General features: G+C 35.1%; 3 protein-coding genes and 1 long non-coding RNA gene across 4 annotated transcripts; all 4 read right to left on the reverse strand.

The window, feature by feature from the left end:
• Nucleotides 1–2,870: 2,870 nt before the first annotated feature.
• On the reverse strand, nt 2,871–8,737 carry LOC123319186. The gene is made up of 4 exons (XM_044906049.1): nt 8,306–8,737; nt 5,736–6,277; nt 4,187–5,547; nt 2,871–4,099 (listed from the first exon to the last, which is right to left on the reverse strand). Exons 1-4 carry the CDS (start codon nt 8,735–8,737, stop codon nt 2,871–2,873), a joined length of 3,564 nt encoding a protein of 1,187 aa, XP_044761984.1.
• Nucleotides 8,738–11,630: 2,893 nt separating this feature from the next.
• Nucleotides 11,631–16,712, reverse strand: LOC123318600. Its single transcript, XR_006538380.1, has 2 exons — nt 16,544–16,712; nt 11,631–11,791 (listed from the first exon to the last, which is right to left on the reverse strand). It is a non-coding gene; the product is annotated as an uncharacterized LOC123318600 (long non-coding RNA).
• A 760-nt stretch (nt 16,713–17,472) lies between these two features.
• LOC123318581 (piggyBac transposable element-derived protein 1-like) lies at nt 17,473–18,763 on the reverse strand. Its single transcript, XM_044905255.1, has 2 exons — nt 18,359–18,763; nt 17,473–18,107 (listed from the first exon to the last, which is right to left on the reverse strand). The coding sequence occupies exons 1-2, from the start codon at nt 18,725–18,727 to the stop codon at nt 17,805–17,807; spliced, it is 672 nt and encodes a 223-aa protein (XP_044761190.1). The 5' UTR covers nt 18,728–18,763; the 3' UTR covers nt 17,473–17,804.
• Nucleotides 18,764–19,112: 349 nt separating this feature from the next.
• Nucleotides 19,113–24,711, reverse strand: LOC123319187. The gene is made up of 4 exons (XM_044906050.1): nt 24,636–24,711; nt 21,131–22,648; nt 19,237–19,467; nt 19,113–19,132 (listed from the first exon to the last, which is right to left on the reverse strand). The coding sequence occupies exons 1-4, from the start codon at nt 24,709–24,711 to the stop codon at nt 19,113–19,115; spliced, it is 1,845 nt and encodes a 614-aa protein (XP_044761985.1).
• Nucleotides 24,712–26,331: the final 1,620 nt, after the last annotated feature.

Here is a 26,331-nt window from a genome sequence, read left to right on the forward strand (position 1 = left end):
TACTTCTTTATGAAAATGGGTTTGCATATGTTTTTTACAATGCTCGTGTATATGCTGGTATCTGCTGAACGGTTTGACGATGAATGAACCAACAACTCCTCGTACAGAATGCATCTTTGGCTGAAACAAGCAGCAATAATTACAGAGAGTGGAGTAAATTGATCGCACTAACAAGAATTTATTATATTCGGGTGAATTACATAGTGTGATTTGATAGATAGATTAACCACAGGTAAAACTTCGATTTATGCCCCACCTCAGGTTTTAATGATTAATTTTAATAGATAGAATTTTTCATAAAGAAGCGAATGGTATTAGTCTCAACCTGCGGAAACTTATAGTTCGGCAGTTATGATTTTTTCAAATTTTTGTAGAGTACGTTATCCGGCGTTATCTCGAATTCGTCATTGTGGCTGAGTTATATTTTCACTTTTCGTTCTTTTAAACCCGAATTAATCGATTAAATTGATATTTTCATGTATAAAATGGTTTTTTCACTGTCCCAACCCAAACTAATAGCCTAACCTAACCTCAAAATGAGGTTAGGAATTAAAATTATTACTAATTTATTATTAAAAATTACTGCGAGGAAACGTCCAAATGTTATAATTTAGTGCATTTTACATATCGATTTAAGCCGCACCTCAGATTTTACTGATTATTTTTTTATAGATGAAATTCTTTATAAGGATTCGAATGGTATTAGTCTGATGATTTTTTGAAATTTTTGTAAAGTGCGTTATCTCGAATTCGACTGAGTGCCTACGTCAGATTTTTCTGCCGATTTTTTCCTGGATGCAGGAGAAGATAAAAAAATCTATTCGTAGAACTATCAATCTCGGCAAACTTTCAATTTGAGAGAAACAATTTTTCGAAAATTTCATTAAAAAACGTGCTATATCATTATATTATCATGAAATATTATATTATCACTCTGTCTTTCAAACTTGAATTTAAATCAACAAAAATGAAATTTTTATGTATGAAATTGTTTTTTCACTGTCCTAACCCAACCTAACAACCTAACCTAACCTCAAAATGATTCAGTTTAATTTTTAGCCAAATTGATCAATTATTCACATTTCTCCCAATTAATTACCTCAAAACCGCGATTGGTTGAGTTCTGTTGAGAAAAGCACTCGAATTAATTGAGAATCACAGTGAACTAACATTCAAATGTCAATAATTGAGTGCATTTAGCGAACATTTCAAAAAATCATAACTACTAATCTATGAGTTTCCGAAGATTGAGATTACTAATGGTAGTAATCTCGATTCTCGATTCCTCATAAGAAATTCTATCTATGAAAATATAATCCTCAAAATCTGAGGTGGGGCAAGTAAAGTATGCCTTTTTCGTAGATAATGTTCATCAACAAGTTTGCAAAGCAGTTTGAACAATTTGAAACTGGGTACACCACTAATAGAATTCAACATAGAATCTGCTTTGATAGTTTGCCGAAATTCAACTCTGAAATCATCGCTACAAACTTGGAAACTCTCATCACATTTCGTATAGTTCCTGAAGGATCTCTTGCTTGAATCAATTGCAAAAGTCCATCAACTGCAACGAATTTAAAATTTAAAACACCTTATAATTTAGAATCGGGAGTGATATGCAAGATACTCTGTGCCAATTGTAACAAGTGTTATATTGGCCAAACCAAACAGTATTTACGCGATAGAATAAAACAACATAAATGAAAATATTTTGCCAAATATAACAAAACGGCTTTACACCAAATTACTATGGACCACAAATTTGATTCTGAGAATGTACAAATTCTTGATAGAGAAGAGGTTGGTTATTATAGATGTAATATAAGCGAGATGATTCATATAAAAAGAAATTATGTACTCCGTTATGATTAGAGAAGATGTGCAACACCTAAGCACGATGTCATGTCATGTCATATTGCATGTCTTATAATATATTTTTGTATTTATTTTCAGTCTTGAAAAAAAAAAACGAATTTGTTTCGAAACGTCGGCATTGTCACGAAATAAACATTAGAAATCAGTGTCCAATATTCCCAATAAATTTTTTCTTCCTCATAATTAAGAATTTGAAATTTCTTATAAGCTTAATGAAATCACAGAGTATTTTATTGATATGTACCATGAGCAAAAGTAGGGTATGTCCATTTGAGAAATGAAGAATTGTTTTTACATATCCAAAATGGGGATAAGGACATTTATGCAATAGGAGAAATCCATGTGATTGAACGAGGAAAGACTTACGTTAGGACTTTCTTTTCCATCGTTATCTAAAAAATATTTTGTGAGTGACTTGAACTAGATTCATTTGACTTTGAAACTCACCTATTACTGGTAAAGATATTATGTACAGCAGGATATTCTATGTTTTCCTCCATTGAAGGGTATTCTGAACTTACGTCCATACTTCTCGACCCCCCTTGAGCTTTTTCCAAAATGTTGAACATCCTTACGATATCCTTCGTAACATTCGGTAGTCTGTAATGGTCCATATGTATTTTTTCATGATGTCCCAAATAATCAGCTATATATTTTAGGCAACTTCGTCCAAATTCATAGTAGCACATTTTTTAGCAATGTTCTTCCTTAATATAGTATCTCAAATCCAATACCAAGTATGGACGTAAATCCATCGTTATAATATAATATAATATAATATAATATATAATATAATATAACTTTATTGTCCAAACAGGCTCTAGGCCCAATTACAGGACACTGGTAATATCTTAAATTTATACAAACAGTAAAAAAAAAATCAAAAACAAAATATTCACATATACAGATATAGATATAAGAAGTGACAACAAATTCAACAAAAGAAAAAAAAATATATTTATTCTCGAATGAAAGTTTTGGAGGCTTAACTACTGCTACTGGGCCTCAAACAGCAACGCTTTCAATTCCCTCCTGAATCGAGACAGACCAACAGAATTGGCATCCATATTTCGGCAGCACAGATTGAATCTATTGCACATCGAAAAAAGTGGGGATCTACGAAGAGCGTTAGTACGTGGTGTAGCCAAATAGAAACATTGGCCAAATCTGCTATTGACTCTAGGAACATGAAAGTTCAGCTGAGACAACAGGCCTGGAGAGTCAACGAGGTAATTCACCAACTTGTATACGAATATACAAGCGTAATAAGTTCTCCTGTCTTCGAGGGAAAGCAGATGGAAACGCCTCAACAATATTGTATTCTCCGTACCACGCAGGGGGTAGACGCCTGTAACCTTGAACGAGAGGTACTTCATGAACTGACGCTGGACCGATTCGATGGACTGTATATGAACCGCATGAATAGGCGACCAAACAAGGTTGCCATACTCCAAACGAGACCTTACATACGCATCATAGAGAGTGATAAAACTTTTCTCGGTCTTGAAATCTTTACAACTTCTGCATATAAGTCCCAACATTTTCTTCGCAGACGAAACACTCATCTCAATATGATATGCAAAAGAAAGTTTTTGGTCGAAATAAATGCCAAGATCCTTACAAGAATCAGTCTTATTCAACGGAGTATTATTGATCGAATAGGCATAGTTGACAGAGCTGTGCTTCCCAGAGAAAGTGAAAAAACTGCACTTGTCTATATTAAGGGGTAGTCGGTTCAACAGGCACCAGCTGGATAAAGTGTTCAGATCGTTTTGCAGAAGCATACAGTCGTATACGGTTCTTATGATGCGGAAAATCTTAAGGTCATCAGCAAATAATAAGAAGAAGCTACTCATATTCTGGCCTATATCATTAATGAAGAGAAGAAATAAAAGTGGAGCGAGGTTACTTCCCTGCGGTGCACCGCTGTTAGCGTAATATTTCCTGGACCTGTGACCTCTAAAGTTAACATACTGTGGACGATCTCTGAGGTATGCGTGTAAGAACCGCAGCAAACGACCATCAAAACCCATTGAGTCCAGCTTGGAGAGAAGAACATTGTGATCCATTCTATCGAAAGCCTTCGAAAAATCTGTATAAACCGTGTCAACCTGATTTTTATCCTCCAATGCATTACAGACTATTTGGGTAAAAGTTATGAGATTAGTGACGGTTGATCTTTTTGGTACGAAGCCATGTTGTTCTTCGATAAGTATGTTTTGAACTTAAGGAAACAATCGGTTATAAATACAGACCTCAAAGACCTTCGCGAAACCTGACAGTAGGGTAATGAGCCTATAATTTTCAATACTGCTTTTGTTGCCTTTTTTGTGGACGGGAATAACTTTACATATCTTCCATACCTCAGGAAAGCAACTGGTTTCCAGTGATCTATTGAATATAGTAAGGAGAGGTGCCGCCAGAACAGAAGCGCAGTCTCTAATAATCAAACCAGGAATTCCATCGTTACCGCTCGTAAGGTCATTTTTCACCCTCTTTAGTGCTGTTATAACCTCACTCTCACTGAATGACTCAATACCTATGGTGGATCTATTTGAGGTAAATAAATTGTCCAAATTAACGGGTGCATCAGAGATCGTAAAGACACTACTAAAAAATGAAGCGAAGGCGTCCACAATATCACCACCACTGCTAAGCTCCACACCATCATAATTCAGAATGCCAGGAATTCGCGAACAACCCTTCTTCTTCTCAATAAAGGACCAAAACTTAGAAGGATCGTTGATAATTGACTCCTCAGAGTATTTTACATATTGTGAATATGCCATCCTGATATCATTTTTGATCTGCCTTCTCAAATTAGCAAACTGATGTCTGTGAGAATCCAAATTGAATTTCCTCAGTTTACGAAACACTTTATCCTTTTCCTTGATCTTACGAATTATTGACTGATTGAACCATGGTGGATATTTTTTCTTGCAACTTGAGAAACGAGGGACATGGCGATCAAGCAAGTCATACAAAATAGAGTAAAAAATGTCAAGTGCCACATTTACATCCAGAACATCACCTAAGAAATTCCAACTCCTATCTGCCAGGTCCGAGTATAGACCGGCAAAATTTGCCTTTCTGAAGTTATAGTTGAGTGGATCAAATTCTGTGTTGTAGGGAAAATCCGCAGAGGGTGTTTTGATTTCAACAGAGATATCAAGAGCTGGGTGGAAACAATCCTCGGATACAAATGGCACAGAATCCCTGCACACTTTGCAATTCAAGTTAGAGAATGCAAGATCCAAAAGACGGCCAAAATCATTAGTCACACAATTGGACTGCACCAATTCATAAAAGCTAACGAACTGTCCCAAAGCTAACATCGCCAGATTATTAGAACGCTCAGGCTCAACTTTGACTGTGAAAAGAGGCTGGTTAAAGTCTCCAATAACAAGTAAGTTGCTGTCATAAAGGTAATGAAGTGACTCGAGAAGCTCAAGTAAGTTCTTCACCTGGTCCGGGTTGATATTTGGTGGTATGTATACAACGAAAATATAGACAGTTTTCAGCCTAAAAATCACCTTTACTCCGACAATGTCAATGTTGTGGAACTGATCACGATCTGGAAAACTGAGTTCAACAGCATCACAGTCATCACGCACAGCGAGCAGGACACCACCACCCCGAGTCACTCCGGTCGCCATCAGGTTTCGATCACTCCTAAAAACCAGGTAGTTTTCACCGAAAAGCTCGGAGTTGTTCACGTTGGGTTGCAACCAAGTCTCAGCAATAGCTATAAGATGCTATTCAGATAATGCTGAAGACTGGAAAAATTCAGCTGTCTTAGTATTGAGGCCGCGGGTGTTCTGATAGTAGCAGCGCAGTTCACTCTGTTTTGACACACTTACTGGTTTTTTGCAAATACACGGGGTGCACCACCCACGTACCTGATGTAAACCTCCTCTCCACCACTCCTCCTGTCAGCCGCCTCTTTCCTGACCTTTTGAAGATGTTGAAGTTGCCGGGGACTTAGATCTGCATCTATAAATATATTCCTAGCTTTACCAATCTTTATTTTATTTTTTAATACTTTGTGAGCATCATCCGGGCTAGAGAGAGTGACCCTCAATGCACGAGCTCCGTTTTTGTTTGGTTTTCCTACCCTGACGGCTCTGACAATATCACGTTCAATCGAGCTCATCAAAATATCCTTGGCTTCCGCAAGATCTGGTTTGTCTGATTCGGGCAAGTTATAGAACATCACATTATTTTGCCTTCTTTGGCGCTCGTAAACTTCACCGATGATCGCTTCATCGTCCTGCTGAGACTGAATACGGTCCTTCAAAGAGTCAATCTCAGCCTGCATCGAGTCAATCTTCTGCAGAAGCTTTGGTATTAATTTGATACCACTCAAGCAATCTGGGCAGTAATATTTCAGCTGTCGCTGACCCTTCAAATATATAATATATATATAAAAGCATCGCTCTTTGTGATTTATTCAAAGGAAAAATCAAAAAAGTCGTCAAAATCGAAAAAAACCTGCAAAATATTTCCATTGAAAATTTCCTTCCGACGGACCAAATGATACGCCCATGTTCATTCCTAAGGTCAATTTTATCCCTAGTCAGCTGTCAAATACGATGAACTAATTCCAAACACAACACATCTATGATCGTCACTTTCCTTTGGCGAATTATGAAATATTTTCAAGATTGGTGTGAAATCTGCCAATTTTGAATTTGAAAACGTATTAATTATAGATATTCCATTCAATAACCAAGTGAATTCGTTTTAATTATGCTGAAAAATGATTCTTATAAAGTGAAATGTCAGATAAACCATGAGCGAACTCCCCTCAGGGTCGAAATGGAATGATCCATTCAGAATTATGAAATATTCTCAAGAATCTGATAGCAAATATTATAGAGTTAACAATATAATTCTTTCTTATAGAAGATCGAATTCGGTTCAACATACCTTCTGAAGATAATTTGAAGATTCCACATTGTCAATAAATTCATAATTTCCCTATTTTTCGTAGACGTCAAAATCGCTATGTGTGCGGATATGAATAGTTTTCTCTTTTGTTGAACATGCTTTTGATTCAAAAACGTATTAATTATCCATATTTCATTCAATAACCGACTGGACTCGTTTGATATGATGCTGAAAACTGAATCACTGTGGAGTGATTTCTCGAAATGTCATATGAAATTTCATCGAACTTCACTCCGTGGCCAAATGATGATCCATTCGAAATTATGAAATATTTTCAAGATTGGTGTGAAATATGCCAATTTTCAATTAGAAAACGTATTAATAATCGATATTCCATTAAATAATCAATTGAATTCGTTCTATATTATACCAGAAATTGAAAATAATTCTCTCAATAATTACTACAAATGAACTTTGGGCGACCACCCCTTTTTAGCGAAATAGCTGAACTGATCATTTTTTTACGCTTTTTTCGAACATTTCCATTCGGAAATAGAAAGTAACGTATGTTTCAAACGATTATATCGTTCTCGGAGAATTGTTACACGGCCATCAATTATTCCTCACCAACTTTATCCATTAAGAATAGGCATTTTTCCGGACCCATCTTTCGACCCGAAACGTCTGTGCTCTCGTTACTTACCATCTTAGGACCGAAAAATTTTTACGAAAATTCGTAATTTTCGCGAATTAATTTAAAAATATCCGAGATCGAAATCGAAAAAAGCGGCTCCATTCGGAACTATTTCGGAATCTCTACTTTCTTCTCGCGAAAACCCCAAATCTCTAGCACCCAACACGGCCGAGTAAAATGTTCCCACATTTTACTCTACATAACACGAAATTCCCGAAATTCTTTTAGTATACAGGGTGATTTTTTTAAGTGTTTCATTAGAAGTTTTCGAGGAAGGAATTGTAATAGAGATTCAAGATTTTGGATTTTCGTTTTAGAGAACATGAACTTTAATTGCAAAATATTTTCAAGCGGAATCTACTTCCGGTTTCACCGGAAACGAATGTGACTTCGTTATTTCAAATGCAACACCCTGTATATTTTTACATATTCGAATTCTTCGTTTGATTTTACACTGATTTGATGTATGATATGTGCAACCACTCAAGCGGTTTTTGAATTATAACCTGATTATCAAATTTTTTGAAAAAAAGGTTGTCACAGATTAGTGTCCATATCTTCAAAATCCCTCATTATAAGAATTCCTTTTTGCGAAAGTAGAACAAAAGAAAGTACGATGATACTGTTTCTTGTATAACTTATGAGGAAATATTATACAGGGTGTCTGAAAAAGGGCCCCAAACTGAGCCTCGATAAAACTATTAAATCTCACTTTTTTCAAATGGCAACCCTATAATTTTGTAATTCCAATCGATTGCTCGTCAAAAACTATCACAAAAATTTTATTTACAACAGGAAACTAATAGGTAGGTACTACAATAAATTTTCAAAATGTTGGCCGCCTACCGCCATACATTCATCAATTCTTCTACGAACTCCATCTGATGTAGCTTTTCTTATTTGTGCAGGTGGTAATCCCCTTAATGCAGCCCTCACCCTCGCTTCAAGTTCTTCCTTTGAGTCAATGTTATTTTTGTAGACCTCTGATTTTATAGTACCCCATAAATAAAAATCAAGGGGTGTTAGGTCTGGAGAACGAGGGGGCCACTCTAATGGACCATTTAGTCTGATCCACCTCTCTCCGAACATTGCGTTCAGTTCGTTAGTGACAGGTCCTGTGCAATGTGCCGGTGCTCCGTCTAATTGGTACCAGCAATGGAACATCAGATTTAGAGGTAATTCTTCCAAAAAAGGGGAAACCACCGATCTTAGGATTTCCAGATACCTTTGTCCGGTTAAATTCTCATCATAAATATGAAAAGATACTTTATCATCCATCAACATGCGAAACACATTAAAACCAAACCTATGTTGATGGTTTTTCTGATAAATCAAATGTGGATTTGCATCCGCCCAATAATGATTATTTCTTGAATTTAACACTCCATCCTGTGAAAATCTGGCTTCATCTGTCCAGATAATTTTTTTCAAAATTTGGGGATCAGCGTTCAGCATTCCAGTAAGGTTCTCGCAAAATACAGTTCTTCTCTGATGATCTCCATTTACCAGTGCCTGACCTTTATGGAATTTATAATTATGCATATTGGCATTTTTGAGCACTTTTTGACACGACGAATATGAAACTTCTAATTCCTGTGCTACCTGTCTGATGGAACCTCTTGGATTTCCGTGAATATGTCCTAGAATATTTATTTGATTTTCTTCATTACCTGTTACTGTTCACACGATTCCGTTTTGGGTTAATGCTTCCACTACGGAGAAAATTGTTTTGATACCTCCTGAACTTTGATTTTGTTGACCCTTTCGAGACGGCATTCGTATATGAAAAATATTAATAAATCCAATGACTGTTTCGTGTTTAGTTGTGAATATTGTCGTATTCCTGCTGCGAACTTTTGGGTTTTTTAAAAGGTTCTTCTGACACCAGGTGGCTTTTTAGAGAAGACACCAAAACTCGTCGAATGGTCGTTGGAATTGAAACTGTGCACTTAACTTAACTTGATTTATTTACTGGTTATGGTTACAGGTCACTTTTACACTTAACTGGTACTTATTTAGTTAAAACAGAACATAGAGCTACTATACGTGTGGTATGATTACTTAAGCGGAACTAACGTTCTATACGACGGTTTGGGCGGAACTAACGTTCTGTATGACGGTCTGGGCGGAACTGCTTCGCAGTTTGAGGAAGTCTCTTTTATATTATTTTAATATTGCTTATTCAGCAAAGTTATTTTTAGTATCAATAATGGGATTTTTTGTATACAACACCTCTGGGGGTATTTAAAATTTTTGTGCTTTCTTAATTTAACAAAAATTTGTAAATATGAAATAATGAAGATTGAATTTATACAATACAAAATATTCATAGAGTCAAGTACTGAATTAATTTCTTGATATTTTTATGTTCTTGAGTCTTTGTGATCTTCTTAATGATTTTAGTGATTGACTCTCATCATTTAAATCGGATTCAGTTGATTCAAATTTATCGTTTTTAAATGAAACACTGAATTCATGAGTGGGTTTTTGACTACAATTATTAAATATTTGGAGACAAGGAAGGCATCTTTCATTGCTGCTATCTGATTTGCAACATTTTCTGAATAAGTCTATGAATTTGAAGCATTTCAAACATTTGTAAATTATGATTGAAATTATCATAAAAACAATTATCAACAATATGGTTGTGAACCAATTCGTGTGTTTAATTATAAATGGTTTATTCAATTGGTTCTGTAGTTGTTCATCGAATTCTGATAATTTATGTTTGGCATATTTCAATTCTCTAAGATCTAAATTGCTCAATTTTAATGGTTCTAGTTTTACTGCTTCTAGTGTGAGATTTTTCTTTAAGTTTTTACAACAATCGTCTTCATTAATATCTGTGAATGGCAAAATATTCATCAGTTCACTTATGCCAATTTGTCCTTGAACTTCTAGAATTACTGTTTTTGTAAATGCTTTACACTTTGGATTTAATTCAAATAAGCCTATTTGAGAGATTTGTTCAACTCTTGTGGATTTATCATCGCACACAATTGATAGTTGTGTTGGATAAGATAAACTATAAAACCATTGATTATTTCTTAATTTATGCCAAATTTCTAGTTCTGCAATGAAATTATGGATTTTGCAAGTTTTCGGAATTACATCAACTCTTTCATTAAATAATATTATTTCACATTGATTATTGTTGTTTGTCTTCCTCATAGTATATAAATGTCTGCACAAATAATTATTTGGAAGTGTTTCGAAACATTTATCTAAAGTATTCAAATTGAAGTAATTGGTTTTTTCTCTCGAAATCACAATATAAGGTGTACTTGGTTCAATATATGAAAATAACATTGGATCTTCATGATGAGGTACTGGTGCTGATAATATTTCATAAATTTCATATTTTCCTTTAGTAACAATCGGAACATTGAACGATAATACTAATAATCCTTTGTTAATGAATGATTTCATTTCTAGCAATTTGTAAAAGATGAAAATATTTTCAACGCTCAATGGCAATGGGAGGTCTTGCTTCGTAGAAATTTTATGCAATTCGGAATAAAGAGTTTCTGGTGGTAAAATATTGTAACTGATGATATTATTTGAAATAAGAGAAATATCATTCACGTATTCATTCAACTGATTGGTTAACTCATCTGTCATCTCGATAAGTAAAATAATGTGGTTGGATAATCCTATTTCGACTTCAAAACTGTTTTTAATAGTTATCATATCTTGTTGAAATTTATTGAAACTTTTCAAATTTTTATTTAGAATATTAATATTTTCATTCATTCTAGTGAGTGAATTATTGAAATTAGTTATGGTATCGGAAATAACATTAACTTGCTGTTGCATTAAAACTTCGGTTTGTTTTTCATTATTAATTAACGAGTTTATGGAATCAGAATAAAATTGTGCATCGTCACTGTCTGGGTTTCCAAATAACCATTTAATTCCCGTGCCAACGGCATTCATTAATCCTCTTCGTTTTCTTCTAGATATAACATTGATTTTATGAGTAATTATATTGAATGATTTTTGAATAGTTTCCAACTTTTTTTGAATATATTTCATTTGATTAAAACATTCATCAGCCAATTGATCGTTAATTGCGATGTGGCACGTACTGAGTGTTATTGAATAGAAATCTTTAATTACTTGAACTTTCTCCTCTATATGTGTAAGATTAATATAGGATAAAAGAGTGAAATGTTCATTAGATATTTTTGCTAAGCCTAAGTTATGAAATATGATTCCTGAGGATGAAGGAATTGGAGTTACTTTATATTCGGTTGCTAGGCCCTGGGTCATCAATAGAAGGGTCGTTAATGGTAATATCTTGATTATGTCCATTTTGGGAATTTTCGTCTTCTGAAATTATAAAGGGTTTCAGTTGATTGAAGTGATAAGTTTTTAATTTGTTTTTATCGATTTCAATAGTGGCGGTTTCATTATCATGAATTTGAATTATTTTGAATGGTCCTTTGAAATGTTTGGATAATTTTTGACTGGTTTGTTTTGCTCTGGAATCTTGAATTATTACTAGATCATTTTCTCTGAATGTGTAAGTACGATTATGTGTTTTGTCATAATAAGTTTTTGATTTTTCTTTCGACTTTATTATGTTTTCCTTTGCTGCATCTCTGGCAATTTTCAATTTTTTCGCAATTGAATTCGCTAAATCTGAGTAATGAGGTTTTTCAGAAGGTTTTCGAATGGAGTTAGGTATTCTTGATTTTTGTCCAAATACTAATTCATAGGGTGTTACTCCTGTGCTTTTATGTATGTTCGTGTTATAGGAATATGCTGCTAAGTTAAGAAATTCATCCCAATTATTTTGATCCTTGTTTACGTAACATCTCAAATAATCTTTTAACGTTAAATGAGTTCTCTCGAGTGATCCGTTTGTTTGTGGGTGATATGGGGTGGTTAATTTGTGTTTTATTCCTAGCATTCTATTCAATTCTTTCAATGTCTTGGATGTGAATTCAACTCCTTGATCTGATAATATTTTTTCTGGGAAGCCAAAATTGGTACAGAATTTTAAAAAGTGAATTGCTACGTTTTCTGCATCATGATTAGACATTGCATATAATTGAATATATTTCGTTAAATCATCTTGAAGAGTGAGAATAAATCTGTTGCCGTTTTGAGTTACTGGTAGAGGACCAACTATGTCCATTGCAATTTGTTCACAAAATTTTGATGAGGTTGTCGTTATTTGCATTGGGCTTTTATTATTTCTAAAATCGGTTTTCGATAATTGACATGTTTGACAATTTCTGATATAATTTCTTATATCTTCTTTCATATTATCCCAATAAAAATTTTCCTTGATTTTATGATACGTTCTTTCAAATCCTTGATGTCCTGATAATGGAGAATCATGATAGTCAAATAATATTTGTTTGATCATATTTTTGTCTGTTATTGGCATTCTATCTTCTTCTAATATGTTATATTTGAAATCACGGAATAAGTAGAATAGAAGGCTGTTAAAAGTATCTTTTCTGATCAAGTCATTATTCTTGGGAATATCAGTTATTACAAACTTAGAACAATTGTTGAATTTTAATAAGGCTTTCAAGTTATATAGGGTTTCAAATAATGTTTCGTATGTTGTGGATTCTGTGACGTCATCTTTGATAAATATCACATAGATTATTTGTTCAGGTAGTTTTTTGAGACTTACTTCTGCAATTCGATTATTTTGAGGAATTATATTCGAAAAATGTTTGTACACGTAATCGGAGTATTCATTTCTTTCTGATTTGTCTGTTGAAAATGGAATTACTAAATTACGAATTCTATTTAGAGGTTTCTTTATCATTTTCGGTTCTGGAATATTCAAGTTCATCTGATGAAAACTTTTAAAATCATTGAATGTGAAATTTTCTGTTTCTTCACACCTCTCCTCAATAGAGTTCACATTATAATCTGGAATTCTACTTAAGAAGTCGGCGTTTTTATTTTCTTTACCTTTTTTGTATTTTATTTCGAAATTGTAATCCATTAATAATGTTTGCCATCGTGCTAATCGTCCTGAAGGATCCGAACAATTTTTTAGATAAATTAAAGGTTTATGGTCCGTATAGATTTGAATATTACTGGTTCCAAATAAATATGGTCTGAAATGTTTGCAAGAGTCAACGATTGCTAATAGTTCTTTTTCAGTGGTTGAATAATTTTTTTCCGTATTCGATAATGTTCTTGAATAATAGGCAATTGGTAAATCTTTTCCATGTTTTCCTTGCGAAAGAACTGAGCCTATAGCTTCATTTGATGCGTCTGTTGTTAAAATAAATGGTTTAGAAAATTCTGGGTAAATTAATAATGAATCGGTTGTTATTATGTTCTTCAGTTCAGAAAAAGCTTTCTGTTGTGATTCTCCCCAATCAAATTTTTGATCTTTCCTCAATAATGATGTAAGAGGTTTCGCAATTGCTGAAAAATCTTTAATGAATTTTCGATAATATCCAACAAATCCTAAAAAACTTTTAATCATTTTTGCGTTGGTTGGTTCCTTTAAATTCTTAATAGCTTCGACTTTTTTTGGGTCTGGTTTTACACCTTTATCCGTTATGATATGACCAAGATAAGTAATTTCTTTTTTCAAGAATTCACATTTGTCTGGTTGCAGTTTCAAATTATGTATTCTCAATTGATCAAATACTTTCCTTAATTTTTCGTTATGGTCTTGTAAAGAAGAGCCATATACAACAATGTCATCTAAATAACAAAAACAAACAATTCCTTGGAGTCCCGATAGAACAATATTCATTAGTCGTGCAAAAGTATTGGGCGCTGATTTTAATCCAAATGGCATTCTGTTGAATTCAAAATGTCCTGAAGGAGTACTGAATGCAGTTTTTTCTTTATCTTTTTCGTCCATTTCGATTTGATGAAAATCTGAGGCTAGATATAATGTTGAAAAATAAATTGAGTTTCCTAACTGATCCAAAATTGTTTCAATATTGGGTAATCGATAATTATCTCCAACAGTTATTTCATTGAGTTTCCGATAATCTATCACTAATCTCCACTTTTTGATTCCTGAAGCGTCTGCTTTTTTGGGTACAACCCAAACTGGGCTGGAGTAGGGTGAATGTGAATTTTGAATTATGTCTTGTTCAAGCATTTTATTTATTTGCGTTTTCACTTCTTCTTCGTGAATTTTGGGATATCTATAAATTTTTGTGGAAATTGGAACTTGAGTTGTCGTAGGAATTTTATGTTTCAAAGTTTTTGTTGAGGTAAGAAAATCTCCAGGTAGATGGAATAAGTCAGAATAATGATTACAAATTTGCAATAAGGATTGTTTTTCTTCTGAATTCAAATGATCGGTACGTAGGTTTTCAAATAACAAGTGCTTCCTTTCATTCGGCGTCATTTGCTCGGTGAAATTAATCATTACATCAGGAATTATTTCTTCTAATTCGAATTTCAATTTGTCAGCGTCAATCGTTACGGTACTGTCTCTCAGATTCAGAATGGGTAGATAAGCCTTTTGTTTTTCGTTCTTCACGAGTGCGTTCGGAATGAGTATACCATCGTCGATTTCGCGGTTTTTAATCACACCTTCAGATAAATTATTAATTAGGTTAACTTCAACGATCGTTTCACTGCGTGGTTGTAAGATTATTTTCTGAGGACTCTTGTTTTCAAAGGGAATAATTATGTCGTTGATGATTAAAGCTTTCTTATTATAATCAAGTACTGCGTTGTTTTTCTGTAAAAAGTCAACACCTAAAATTCCATCATAATTTTCAAAACGAACTTCATGACTTACAACTACTTGAGTCATTATGGGAAAAGTGAAATTTTCGAATTTAAGTTCGAGGTCGACTGTGCCTAAGGATAAAATTGGTTGGTTTGGATTTATTCCGTTGAATGAAACAACATTTTCACGATTTAATTTTGTGATATTAGGAATTAATGAATCGTGTTTCACTAAAGACATTGCTGCTCCACTGTCTATTAGAAATTTTATCTTTTTGTTTGGTGAATTTTCGACATTGAATGAAATTATTTGGAGTTCTGCTCCGTAATGATTTATTCGAATGCCTCCATATACTGGCCATGGTCCAACTCTGGGACATTCGACAGAGTTTGACCTTTCGAGTTTAAAGAATCCTTTTCTACTTGATTGACTTTGGGATTTTGAGTATAATTATTTCGATTTTGTCTCTTTCTACAGTTTTCATAAACGTGTCCAGGTATTTTACAATACGTACAAAAGATTCTCTTGAAATTTGGGTTGAATTGATTAGGATTATGATTGGAATTTGCATTATGAGTATTATTGGAGGTTCCTGGCTGAGAATTGTTGTTGTTACGATAAGAGTTTCGACTTGATTGATGGTTGGAATTATTAGACCTTGGTTTTTTGCGACAATTTTGTGTGTTATGGTTTTTCATTTTACAATAAGAACAGTAAACTCCGGTTGAACTATTCGATTTATTTTTTGTATAATTGAGAATTTTTTCTTCTTGAAGGGCCATATTATAAGCTTCGTTCAAATTGTCGATATCTCGAGCTCTTAACATTTGAGATATTTCCGGTTTGCAATGAATGATAAATCTTCTCAATGCAGTTCTTTGAATTGATTTCTTAATCGCGGTGAATTCGTCTGGTTCGGAAGATAGATATTCAGCTTGGATACATTCATTTTTGATTTTTTCGACTCTTTTGAAGAAATCGGTAATTCCCTCATTCGAATATCGACGAAGTGTTTCTAGTTCCTCATGGCTTTGTGCGACATGCTTTGTTTGACTGTAATACGTTTTCAATTTGGTTTTTAGGGTTGTCCAATCACTTATTTCATCAATATCGATTTCATTTATGACATTTGTGGATAATTGTGATACTACGAATAGAAAAAGACTTGGAATTTGATTTGGTTGAGCCAATGAAAATGCTGAATTTACATTTGTTATAAAAGTGTTGAGTTCCGTCCGGTCGCCATTGAATGTTTTTATGAATTTGAATAGAACAGTTAATGGTAATTCTTCAAATGGTTCGTCGTCACTTAGATTATCATTCGCGGTGCTTGGTTTCTCTCCTTTGAAAGACATTTTGTGCAGTTTTTATATACTTTACAATGTTTCAAAAATTTGACTCACTTTTGGTTGCGGTGTTTGGGTGGGGCCTTCCGTCGAGGTGCTCCTCTGACTTTGCGTCCGGAAGTTCTGGTTGATTGGTGTTGATCCCTCTGGCTCTGGCTTGGCTCTGGCTCTAGGTTACCCTTGGATTGATTCTTTGGTGATCCCTTTCTGGCGATCCCTTGTTGAATTGTGGTGGTCCCTTTTTTTGGTGACCCCTTGTTGCGTTGAGGTGATCCCTATCCGGCGATCCCTTGTTGTCCCTTTGTGGGCTGATTATTTCTTGTCCCTCTGGGGTTGTTTTTGTTTTGTTGTCCCTCTTGGGGTTGTTGGGTACCTCTGGGTGATCAACTTTGTGGTTAATCCTTGATCAACTTTCTTTTTGATTCATCCCACTTCTGACACCAAAAATTCGTGTCGTATTCCTGCTGCGAACTTTTGGGTTTTTTAAAAGGTTCTTCTGACACCAGGTGGCTTTATAGAGAAGACACCAAAACTCGTCGAATGGTCGTTGGAATTGAAACTGTGCACTTAACTTAACTTGATTTATTTACTGGTTATGGTTACAGGTCACTTTTACACTTAACTGGTACTTATTTAGTTAAAACAGAACATAGAGCTACTATACGTGTGGTATGATTACTTAAGCGGAACTAACGTTCTATACGACGGTCCGGGCGGAACTAACGTTCTGTATGACGGTCTGGGCGGAACTGCTTCGCAGTTTGAGGAAGTCTCTTTTATATTATTTTAATATTGCTTATTCAGCAAAGTTATTTTTAGTATCAATAATGGGATTTTTTGTATACAACAATATACATGAATTCTGCATTGAAAAAACATTATTTTTTTTATTATTTTGGGGGTGGGGGTGTGGTACAATAGTGTACCACCAGTTCTGTAGTACGGTACTTATGTGTACCACTAGTCTCAAGCAATATATATTATGTATACAACAAGTACTTTCAAACTCACTTTTATTTATACAAAGTGTTTGTAAACAAAGACAATTTTATAAAACTGTGTTACTAAGATATTATCGGCTATTATTATGACATATGATAATCGGCAAAGCATGATTTGCAAAGTGGTAAGTCGCATTCTTTGCAAACCATTTTTGTCCTCGATTGTTTTCCGAGTGTTGTGCACCTTTTGCAACGCCTTCTTGTTCCTCCTTCGTAAGGTAAATGTAATGAGACGTTTTTCATTGTTTTCCCCTTTTTTGATAAGCGCCCATTCTTTGATGATCTTTTGACTGATGTGGTTTTCATGCCTTCTGATACTAATTCTTCAGCAAGCAGAACAAGAAAACTTTTGAAAGGAATTTTTTTTTCTTGAGTTGACAGTATATTATCCAAGAATTAACTGCAGCCATCATCATCAGCCTATAAAATATTTTCTTCCACCATTTGGTGGATTTCCGATCTAGTTCATAAAGGCCTGACATCTGATCGGCTAAGTCGACCCCTCCCATGATTTCTCTATAAAATGCAATCATAGCAGGACATTGTACTGTGACTTTCTTACCATCCTTTTGTGTTTTTTTAACAGTGGTTACATCATTTGAATGGCAATTACTCAGAACCATAGACATAGAGACATGGACTGAGCAATGCCAGCATGAAATTGGCTATTTATTAGAAAGAGAGAAAAGCTCGTCGGGACATACCTTTCTCTTTTTTGTTCACATAGAGGTGAGTGTAGACCAATCAAAATTCTAGAAAAAGACAACTGCATTCCCGACGTGTTTTTCTCTCTGTCACTTTTTTTGACCGTATTTCATGCATAGATATAAAGGGAAGGCACAGTCCATGTCTCTATGTCTATGCTCAGAACACATACATCCTTTGTATCCCGCCACTTGACATATAGCAATCCTTTTGGCGTACATTTGAATACGTACTGACTTTTCTCCAACTTTGTGTCGATTTTTGGTAGATTCCTGCGATTGCTCATACATGTACCCAATGCGGGATATTTTATTGTTTCCAATAAATTCACTGTTGTGAAAAAACGATCGAAACAAAGAGTTACATCATCTTGGCGGATTGTAGAAGCAAGGGAGTTCACCACTCGCTCTCCCAATGTACCTATTTGTGCCTCCGTTTCTCGCCCAGCATAGATATTGAAATCGTATGTGTATCCTGATTGAGCATCACAACGTAGCCACATTTTTATTCCACGTTTTACCGGTTTCATCGGCATATACTGCTTTAGGGATGATCGGCCTTTGAATTTTGTTATACTTTCATCGATACTCTGAAAGCTACTGTCTTCTCGGTACTTTTGGAATGTTGATTTCAGACATTCTACAACATCCTGAATGTAATAGGTTTTATCAGCATTATCTGGTTTTTTTGGCGAGGCGAAGTAAAGTTTCGAACTAATAAGTTTGTACCTGTCACGGGAAATAGCAGTTTTTATTGACTGATTTCCCAGTGACGGACTTTCAGACCAATAGTCACTGATACAGGGTAAACGATTATATGACATTATAAATGAACAACCTATGACTACCTGAATTTCTCCCAAATTAGTTTCTTCAATTCGGGTTCGTTTAGATATGGCCTCTGCATATATTTTCATACGCTCATTTGTACAATGCGCAATCTGAGCAAAAAGAGATCGAGGAACAAGTTTCATAAAAATTTGAATTGGGGTGAAGTCTGCTGTTATGTCTGATGAAATAGTGCAAGGACGCTTATGGGAAATACTTCTTAGAGGTTCAAACGATTCGTCAGGATCAGACCAAATAATGAGGTTAGTAGAAACCTGGTTTTCATATTTCTCCTCAAAATCTGTTTCATTGGTTCTTTCCTCTTCAATGGTTGCTGTATTCGGGACATTCTCTGGCACTTGCGGAGATTCGTCTTGAGAAGAATCATCATCGTCGCTTCCTGGTTCATATTCATCGCTGCTACTCTCGAAGTTTTCTGGCTCAGAACCTGAGTCAATTTCGGATAAGCTCTCTGCCAACCTTTCGATTTCTTTTTGGGACAGTTTTCGCCGACTCATTTCACCAAAATCTTAACTGCAATAAGACAGGTGGTAAGTATGTGTACCATTGATTTGGACGTGTGGTACATAAATGTACCAATTTAGAAGACTACTGGTACACATGTGTACCAATGCTTATGCCAGAGCTCATTTTTATTTAGAATGATGAAGAATTGAAGTGCACTTACCCACTTATTGATTATTGGTAGTATTCTTATCGGAACTAATATTTTTTCACACAAAAAGTGCTGAATTCGCTGATCAGGGGCAAAAATATATGAACAATCACAGTTCTGGCTCGAAACTAATAACAAAACACGAGGTTATGGGTTATGTATCCCATACGTATGAATGTTTTCCTTCGCACTAAGAACTACCGAACGGACTGGTACACATTTAAACCACTCAAAATGCAAAACAGAAGTTCCAGTCTTTTTGAAAGCACTGATGGTACATATGTTGTACCAATCGGCTCGAAAGGGTTAGGTGGTAAATGTGGGTTTCTTTCGTTGAAAGTTCTGACTGCCCTTTCTAATATTTTGTTACATTCACCGTAAATGAAGAACATATTTAATACATCACTGTTACTGTAATTCTGATTTTGCATAGTGCCCGATTAATCAAACAAGTATAAATGACAGTTCTCAAAAATGCATTATAAATGAACAGACATAGCCTTCTTGAAAATTTCTATCCTAATAAATCTATGGTTAGACTAAGAAACCTTGATTTATTCCCGAAATTCGAATTTTATTCAATTACGGCGAAATTACTGATTTTAGAGGCATGGAATGTTGGGAACACTCTAAGTAGTTTTTGACGGGCAATCGATTGGAATTACAAAATTATAGGGTTGCCATTTGAAAAAAGTGAGATTTCATAGTTTTATTGAGGCTCAATTTGGGGCCCTTTTTCAGACACCCTGTATAATATTTCCTCATAAGCTATACAAGAAACAGTATCAGCGTACTTTCTTTTGTTCTACTTTCGCAAAAAGAAATTCTTATAATGAGGGATTTTGAAGATATGGACACAAATCTGTGACAATCTTTTTTTCAAAAAATTCAATAATCAGGTTATAATTCAAAAACCGCTTGAATGGTTGCACATATCAACGGATTGCCGACTTCACAGAAGCATAACAAATATGCAAACATTCGGCGCATGCAGCCCGGCATGTCAACCAAAGCTGCGTGTCTCAAAGTTTCTTCCCATTCATCGTCTGATGCAATCAGAAGCCTTTTTCGTGCTGCCTCCTGGAACGTAGGATACGTAACTCCGTTATACGTACGAAGATCCTCCAAAGATTTTGGTCCGTTGACGTGTAATAATAAAATGCGTAAGTGGAATTTTTCTACGTACTTGGGACTTACGGTATACATTCGCGGAATTACCGACCATTTATGTTTTCGAAGCGACCACCGATGATGTTTCTTATCGAAGCAATAATTCAAAGGAATTTCGCAATATTTGAATTTTCGCGCTCGGGTATCAATAACATTCAATTCGAAAAATGCTTCCAAAAGTGATAATTTTGACGCTTGAATTTGAAGTGTACCGTTCGTTCTCCTGGTAGATGTACAGGTAATCTAAAGATCGAGTGACTTTTACCTTGAATCCGTAAAGCCAAGAGCCTCCAAGCTGCTTCCCCCGAAGAAATATATCGCGAATCGATGTAAGCTTTAATTTCATCAAAAACGAACTCGTCCCTAACTTGCAGAACCGCGGCATCTGGTCTCTTATTGATATATTTGAAAACATACTTGACTGCTCCAACTGATGTGATCACTTCAATATTAATGTGACATTCATACTTCATACTCAAGTAGGGATTGTACGGGACTACGTCCCTATTATCCACCTGGTATGAAATATTATTTCTCATCAATGTCGCAGTACGACCATCATCCCTCCTTCTGTATATCGGCGTACCTCGATCTATTAATGTTCTTTCCGAAAATAATTTAGGATAGCGCTTGGAACAAACTTCCATACAGGGTGAATTTGGAAAACGATCGCCGCAAGGTCCATGGATCATTGATTTCAAAATGATATCGTACAATCGAGTATTTTCGCGAGGTAGCTCAGCACAGATATGCTTGTCTACTTCGTTGGGTTCCCGTAGTTTATCCTCATCCGCCAAGGTAAGCAAGCAGTGTAAATGAGGTAATCCGCGTTTTTGAAACTCGATCACATACACGTATGCTAAAGCTGTTCCGAAAATTTTATTTATAAGGACGTCCTCGAAAAAAGCTCTCCTCTTCAAATCAAAAACTCGCGCTATCAAAGCCGGTCTATCTTGCGCGTTCAAAAGTCTACTCCCTAAATTATCGGTAATTTCGCGCCAATGTGGATTGCAGGTTAAAGTTACGAATAATGATGGTCTTCCGAATTTAGCTACTATTGCCATTGCATCTTGGTAGCTCTGTTGCATAAATCTTGGACTTCCGGCAAAAGTACTCGGAAGAATAACAACTTTTCCAATTTTTTCGTTTCCGATCAATTGTGAAGTTACTTTACGTGCGACGTAGTCCTGAAGTCCAACGTAGCTATCCGCGCGTAGATTTACCTGGTGAGTGCGCAAATAATGCAACCTATCACCTTCCAATTCCACATATTTGTTAACGATGTACTGTTGAGTTAGTCGACCACAAAGAATAATCGGATTGAATTGATTGAGGCGACTCATTAAACGATAGCAATCAAACTCTCCTTTCGTGATCCGTTTTCTACCACACGATCTAAACATATCTGTTGACCAACCTAATTCTCCGTGGGGAAAAAGTAATGGATAGCAGAGGGCATCCACTATGGGTGATAATTTTGGAATATTCGTACAACCGACGTCATCTTCACGATAATGGATACGGATTTGACCTGGTGGCGGAATATTCCCGTCAACGGACTTAAATACTGCACCAACTTCGTCCGATGTGGTGGGCGCTGCAAAGATATTTCTGTTTGTACCCGGTTTCGTATGAAAATATAACCCGAATTGAGGAATATCCTTGGTGCCCCTCTTATCGCGCACGTCTCTCACCACTTGACGCAGAGTACGATACAATAGGGCATAAGGATGTGTTTCCCGTAAAAGAGCATCTATTTGTTCCAACAGACTTGGAATGCAACCTTCGTGCACCGCATTTGAATTTCTCCGTCATTTGGCTTCGCCGGAATCTATAAAGTATAGAGAGCCAAACCTAGGATCCGAAGGATTAATGTCCGATATTGTATGGTATATCTGCCCTGATATGACTACTACTGGTGATCCCTTTCCAATGTACTTTCGTAGAGTCGCTGTCGTTGAACCTAACGCAAGAAGCGTATTATACCTTCGGATATTTTTCATATATCCTCTGGAATGCGGATGCATATCTGTAATCAGGGACTTCAATAAATCCGGATATTCGGAGTTGACCGGCAAATTTACTGCACCTTTATTGCAGCATATACTCATATTCTCGTTGCGGAAAAAAAGAGCTTCGCAATGACGACAGACACGATCCATTATGCCCAAATAATGCAACTGAATATCTTGTTGCTGACGTGATTCTTCATTATTTTTGCGAGTACGTTTTAAAGAAGGAGTTGAAACGGTAGAGACATTAAAATTAAAATTTGGTTGCTCCGACAAAGAAGTCAATCCCGGCGAATTTTGGACCCAATCTGGATGAATGTCATCATCGTATACTGAAAGCACGGAGCATAGCAGGGCATTATTTAGATCACGCGCAGAATCGATTTGTACCTCTATTGGCACCAAGGTATACGGAGAAGAACAATAATAGATTTCTAACAAATAATTTAGTAATGATTCCAAATCTTCGAATTAAATCAAACACGCTTTACCTCCTGTCTCGATATGTTTACCGTCCGAACCTCTACTGTGGGAATCGTATAAAAAAAATGAATTATATGATTTATTAATGCAGGTGGACAATAATTGACACGTCATGATAACCGATTCGTGATTTTGGAAAACCTGTAGTAAACCGTCTTTCAATTTATAAAAAGGTTCATCATTTTCTAACCCAACGCGCCCTGATACAGTCTCTATTTCCAAAATACTTAAATTATATGCCACCGAATCAATAATGAATTTGGAATAAACTTCAATCACCATCAAATTGGGATTGGAGGAATTTTGTGATCTCAATGAGGCTGATTTTTTATATAAATGATCGCCATAGTCCAAAATATTATCTACGATGAGTGAATTCCAAGCGCTAAAGGGAACTGATTTATTGTACGCTAAAGAAACAACAGCAATCGCGGTACATTGGTGGTTTCTTGAGATCGCGCTGTAACGTTCATTATCCTGATTTCTAGTGCCTCTCACGATGGAAAAATTATAAGATACAGAATCATTCATTATGCTTTTATCAGGTTGATGTGTGTTAAGAATTGAGCGGACTGTATATTTTTCGCTGGTTCGGAGGCTGAATTTAAAATAATAATTTAGAGAACCATCAATAAATAAGAAAAAATCTTACCTTGAGAGGTTGGGGCTGTTGCTTGGAAAACCCGCAATTCTCCGAAATCCAGCTGGCCAGAGGACGGGAGTTTCGCAAAGAGATCCTTGTACAGAGAGGGGCCCAAATCTCCTATCTGAATGGGGTTATTGATGGTTCTTTCTAGTGCTTTTCTCAATAAAGGGAATCAAACAGCGAAACTTCACTATCAGAAGCACTAAATGTCGTAAAGTACTCGGAAACTGAGTAATTTTTGAAGGAAACGGCAGAACAATAACTTTGAAAATCGCGCAATAATTAAATCAAGAAAACTCGGAAGCAATCTATATTATTCTGATTCTTTTTCATTCCGCTCAACACATGTCGCGATATCGAGAAGAATTCAAAAATCGTGTATATCATGACATCTGTTGACATATCAAATAAATTAGAAGGATGAAACCATGAAATTTGAAGAAATCCATATTCGGCGTTAACAATGTGTCAATTGAATTTCATCAATACATGAAGACTCAGATTGACTTTTGGACGTTGGATCATCTGGAATACCAATTTAGAAATAAAAATTAAATATCTGAAGCTGACATATAATTGGAAGCTTTTTTACGAAATCAGTATGAGAAAATAATCGAAATGGAACCTACCTTTTATCTCCTTTTTTGCAGCTTTCTTTTTGCCCTTCACTTTCTTCCAGGGCTGAGTTTTACGTTTTATCTTCATTTTACGCACTGTAAATTTAAATGTTTATAAAATCAAGTATTTATATTTATTTGGTGACATCCATCTCGAAAACAATTGAACATCATTTATTTTATTGATTCTCAAATTTCTCTCGTAAATAGTTATATCACTGGCGCATCCAGAATCTGAGTTTAGGGGGGTTACTGGCAAATTTAAGTTATTATATATAATGAGAGAAAGCGAAGAGGGGAAGATTGATTGATTCTAGCTAACCTAGAAACCTCTTTTTAGTAAGGAAAACTCTTTTCTGGGGGGGGGGGAGAAATTAACCCTAATACCCTCCCCCCGTGCATGCGCCTCTGAGTAATACCACAAAATACATTCAATCGCAGGTATTGTTCGACATTACAAACAAAATTCAACCTCTAATGATATCATATTTCTCAAAAATTGATGAAATGGAAAAAATATAATATTTGCACAAATGTTATTAATTACGAATAAATCAATCATTGAATTTCTGTATCATCATCACTAATAAGAAGAAAACAATTTTTTTTCATTACATAAAAGTTTAGAAGTACTGGATGAATCATTCAACTTTCTCAATTTTATGACAGTTTTGAATAAGGAGTAAATGTTCGTATTGATCAATAATTAATAGCAATAAATATATAAAATACTGCTGCGAATCATATGGAAATTATACCTTAAGAAAGCTACAGATTTATAACATATGAATAAGAACCTGAAAGTAATATAAGTTCCTAACTGACTGCGGTCAGTATTTTCCACAACCAGGTATTTACTTCCGAACCTATTTGTTCTATATTTAACTCCCAATTATCAATATCTTCACAAAGTTGCTTTTTTCAGATTGAAGATGACAATTATTTATCTGCTCTGCAATGAGAATTATGAAGAATTAAAATAATCAAAATTTTGGAAATATCTCTCTTATCACGAATCTTCCTAATTTACAGTGAGTGTGTTTAAATTTAGCACCTAATTTCTAGCATTTCAGATATGTAACTCACTTACAGTAAGTTTCACCAAACTTCGATCGCCGGATTAACCATGTGATTGTGGAACATAGATATTTAGTAAATTATTATATATCTATGGCAAGAAAATCGCGCAACTAATTAATTAAAACTCATGAAAAGTTGAATTTCTACAACACGCCAGAGAATCGTGGATATTTCATCAACATCCACAGAATATATGAGTACAGAATTTCGTGGGCTAATTCGAACCAAGGCCACAAAATCGCCCCGCCCCCATATAAGCAATTATTCTATTCGATAATGTGCATCATAAATAGACTACTAAAGTAGGAACATAGACATAAAATGAGTTATTATATATCTATGGAAAGAAAAGCGCGCGAATTCGTCCATTTTTCCAGGACTCAATTACAAAAAGGAAATCTAATAATTTATTCAGGTGATTTTTGACAGGTTTCTAGGTCGACGAATTATTCAGAAAACCAGGTTTTGGAGAAAAGGCCAACTAGTTTCGACTTTATTATAAAATCTTCATCAGGGCTCTGAAATGGTACAACAAAACTACAATAATTTCGGATGTTCGAAACTTACAATTAAAGATCAAAACCTTATTTAAAAAAAAAATATTTTCAAAATACATACACACACATAT

The sequence above is a fragment of the Coccinella septempunctata genome, chromosome 8 (assembly GCF_907165205.1).
Source record: "Coccinella septempunctata chromosome 8, icCocSept1.1, whole genome shotgun sequence".
Classification (NCBI taxonomy): domain Eukaryota; kingdom Metazoa; phylum Arthropoda; class Insecta; order Coleoptera; family Coccinellidae; genus Coccinella; species Coccinella septempunctata.

Bases quoted from the DNA above. Each gene is read 5' to 3' on its own strand.
- LOC123319186 (XM_044906049.1), bottom strand. From the start codon at position 8,737: ATGGATGATAAAGTATCTTTTCATATTTATGATGAGAATTTAACCGGA. The intron at 6,278-8,305 runs GTAGGCGGCCAA...ATATATTTGAAG, and splicing joins GAATTGATGAATGTATGGCG to GGTCAGCGACAGCTGAAATA. The intron at 4,100-4,186 runs GTATTGAAAATT...TGTTTCCTTAAG, and splicing joins CAAAAAAGGCAACAAAAGCA to TTCAAAACATACTTATCGAA.
- LOC123319187 (XM_044906050.1), bottom strand. From the start codon at position 24,711: ATGAAGATAAAACGTAAAACTCAGCCCTGGAAGAAAGTGAAGGGCAAA. The intron at 22,649-24,635 runs GTAGGTTCCATT...CGGTGCACGAAG, and splicing joins TGCAAAAAAGGAGATAAAAG to GTTGCATTCCAAGTCTGTTG. The intron at 19,133-19,236 runs GTATTTCCCATA...CTTTTTGCTCAG, and splicing joins ATCGTTTGAACCTCTAAGAA to ATTGCGCATTGTACAAATGA.
- LOC123318581 (XM_044905255.1), bottom strand. From the start codon at position 18,727: ATGCCGATGAAACCGGTAAAACGTGGAATAAAAATGTGGCTACGTTGT. The intron at 18,108-18,358 runs GTTCTGAGCATA...TCTATGTCTATG, and splicing joins GGGATACAAAGGATGTATGT to GTTCTGAGTAATTGCCATTC.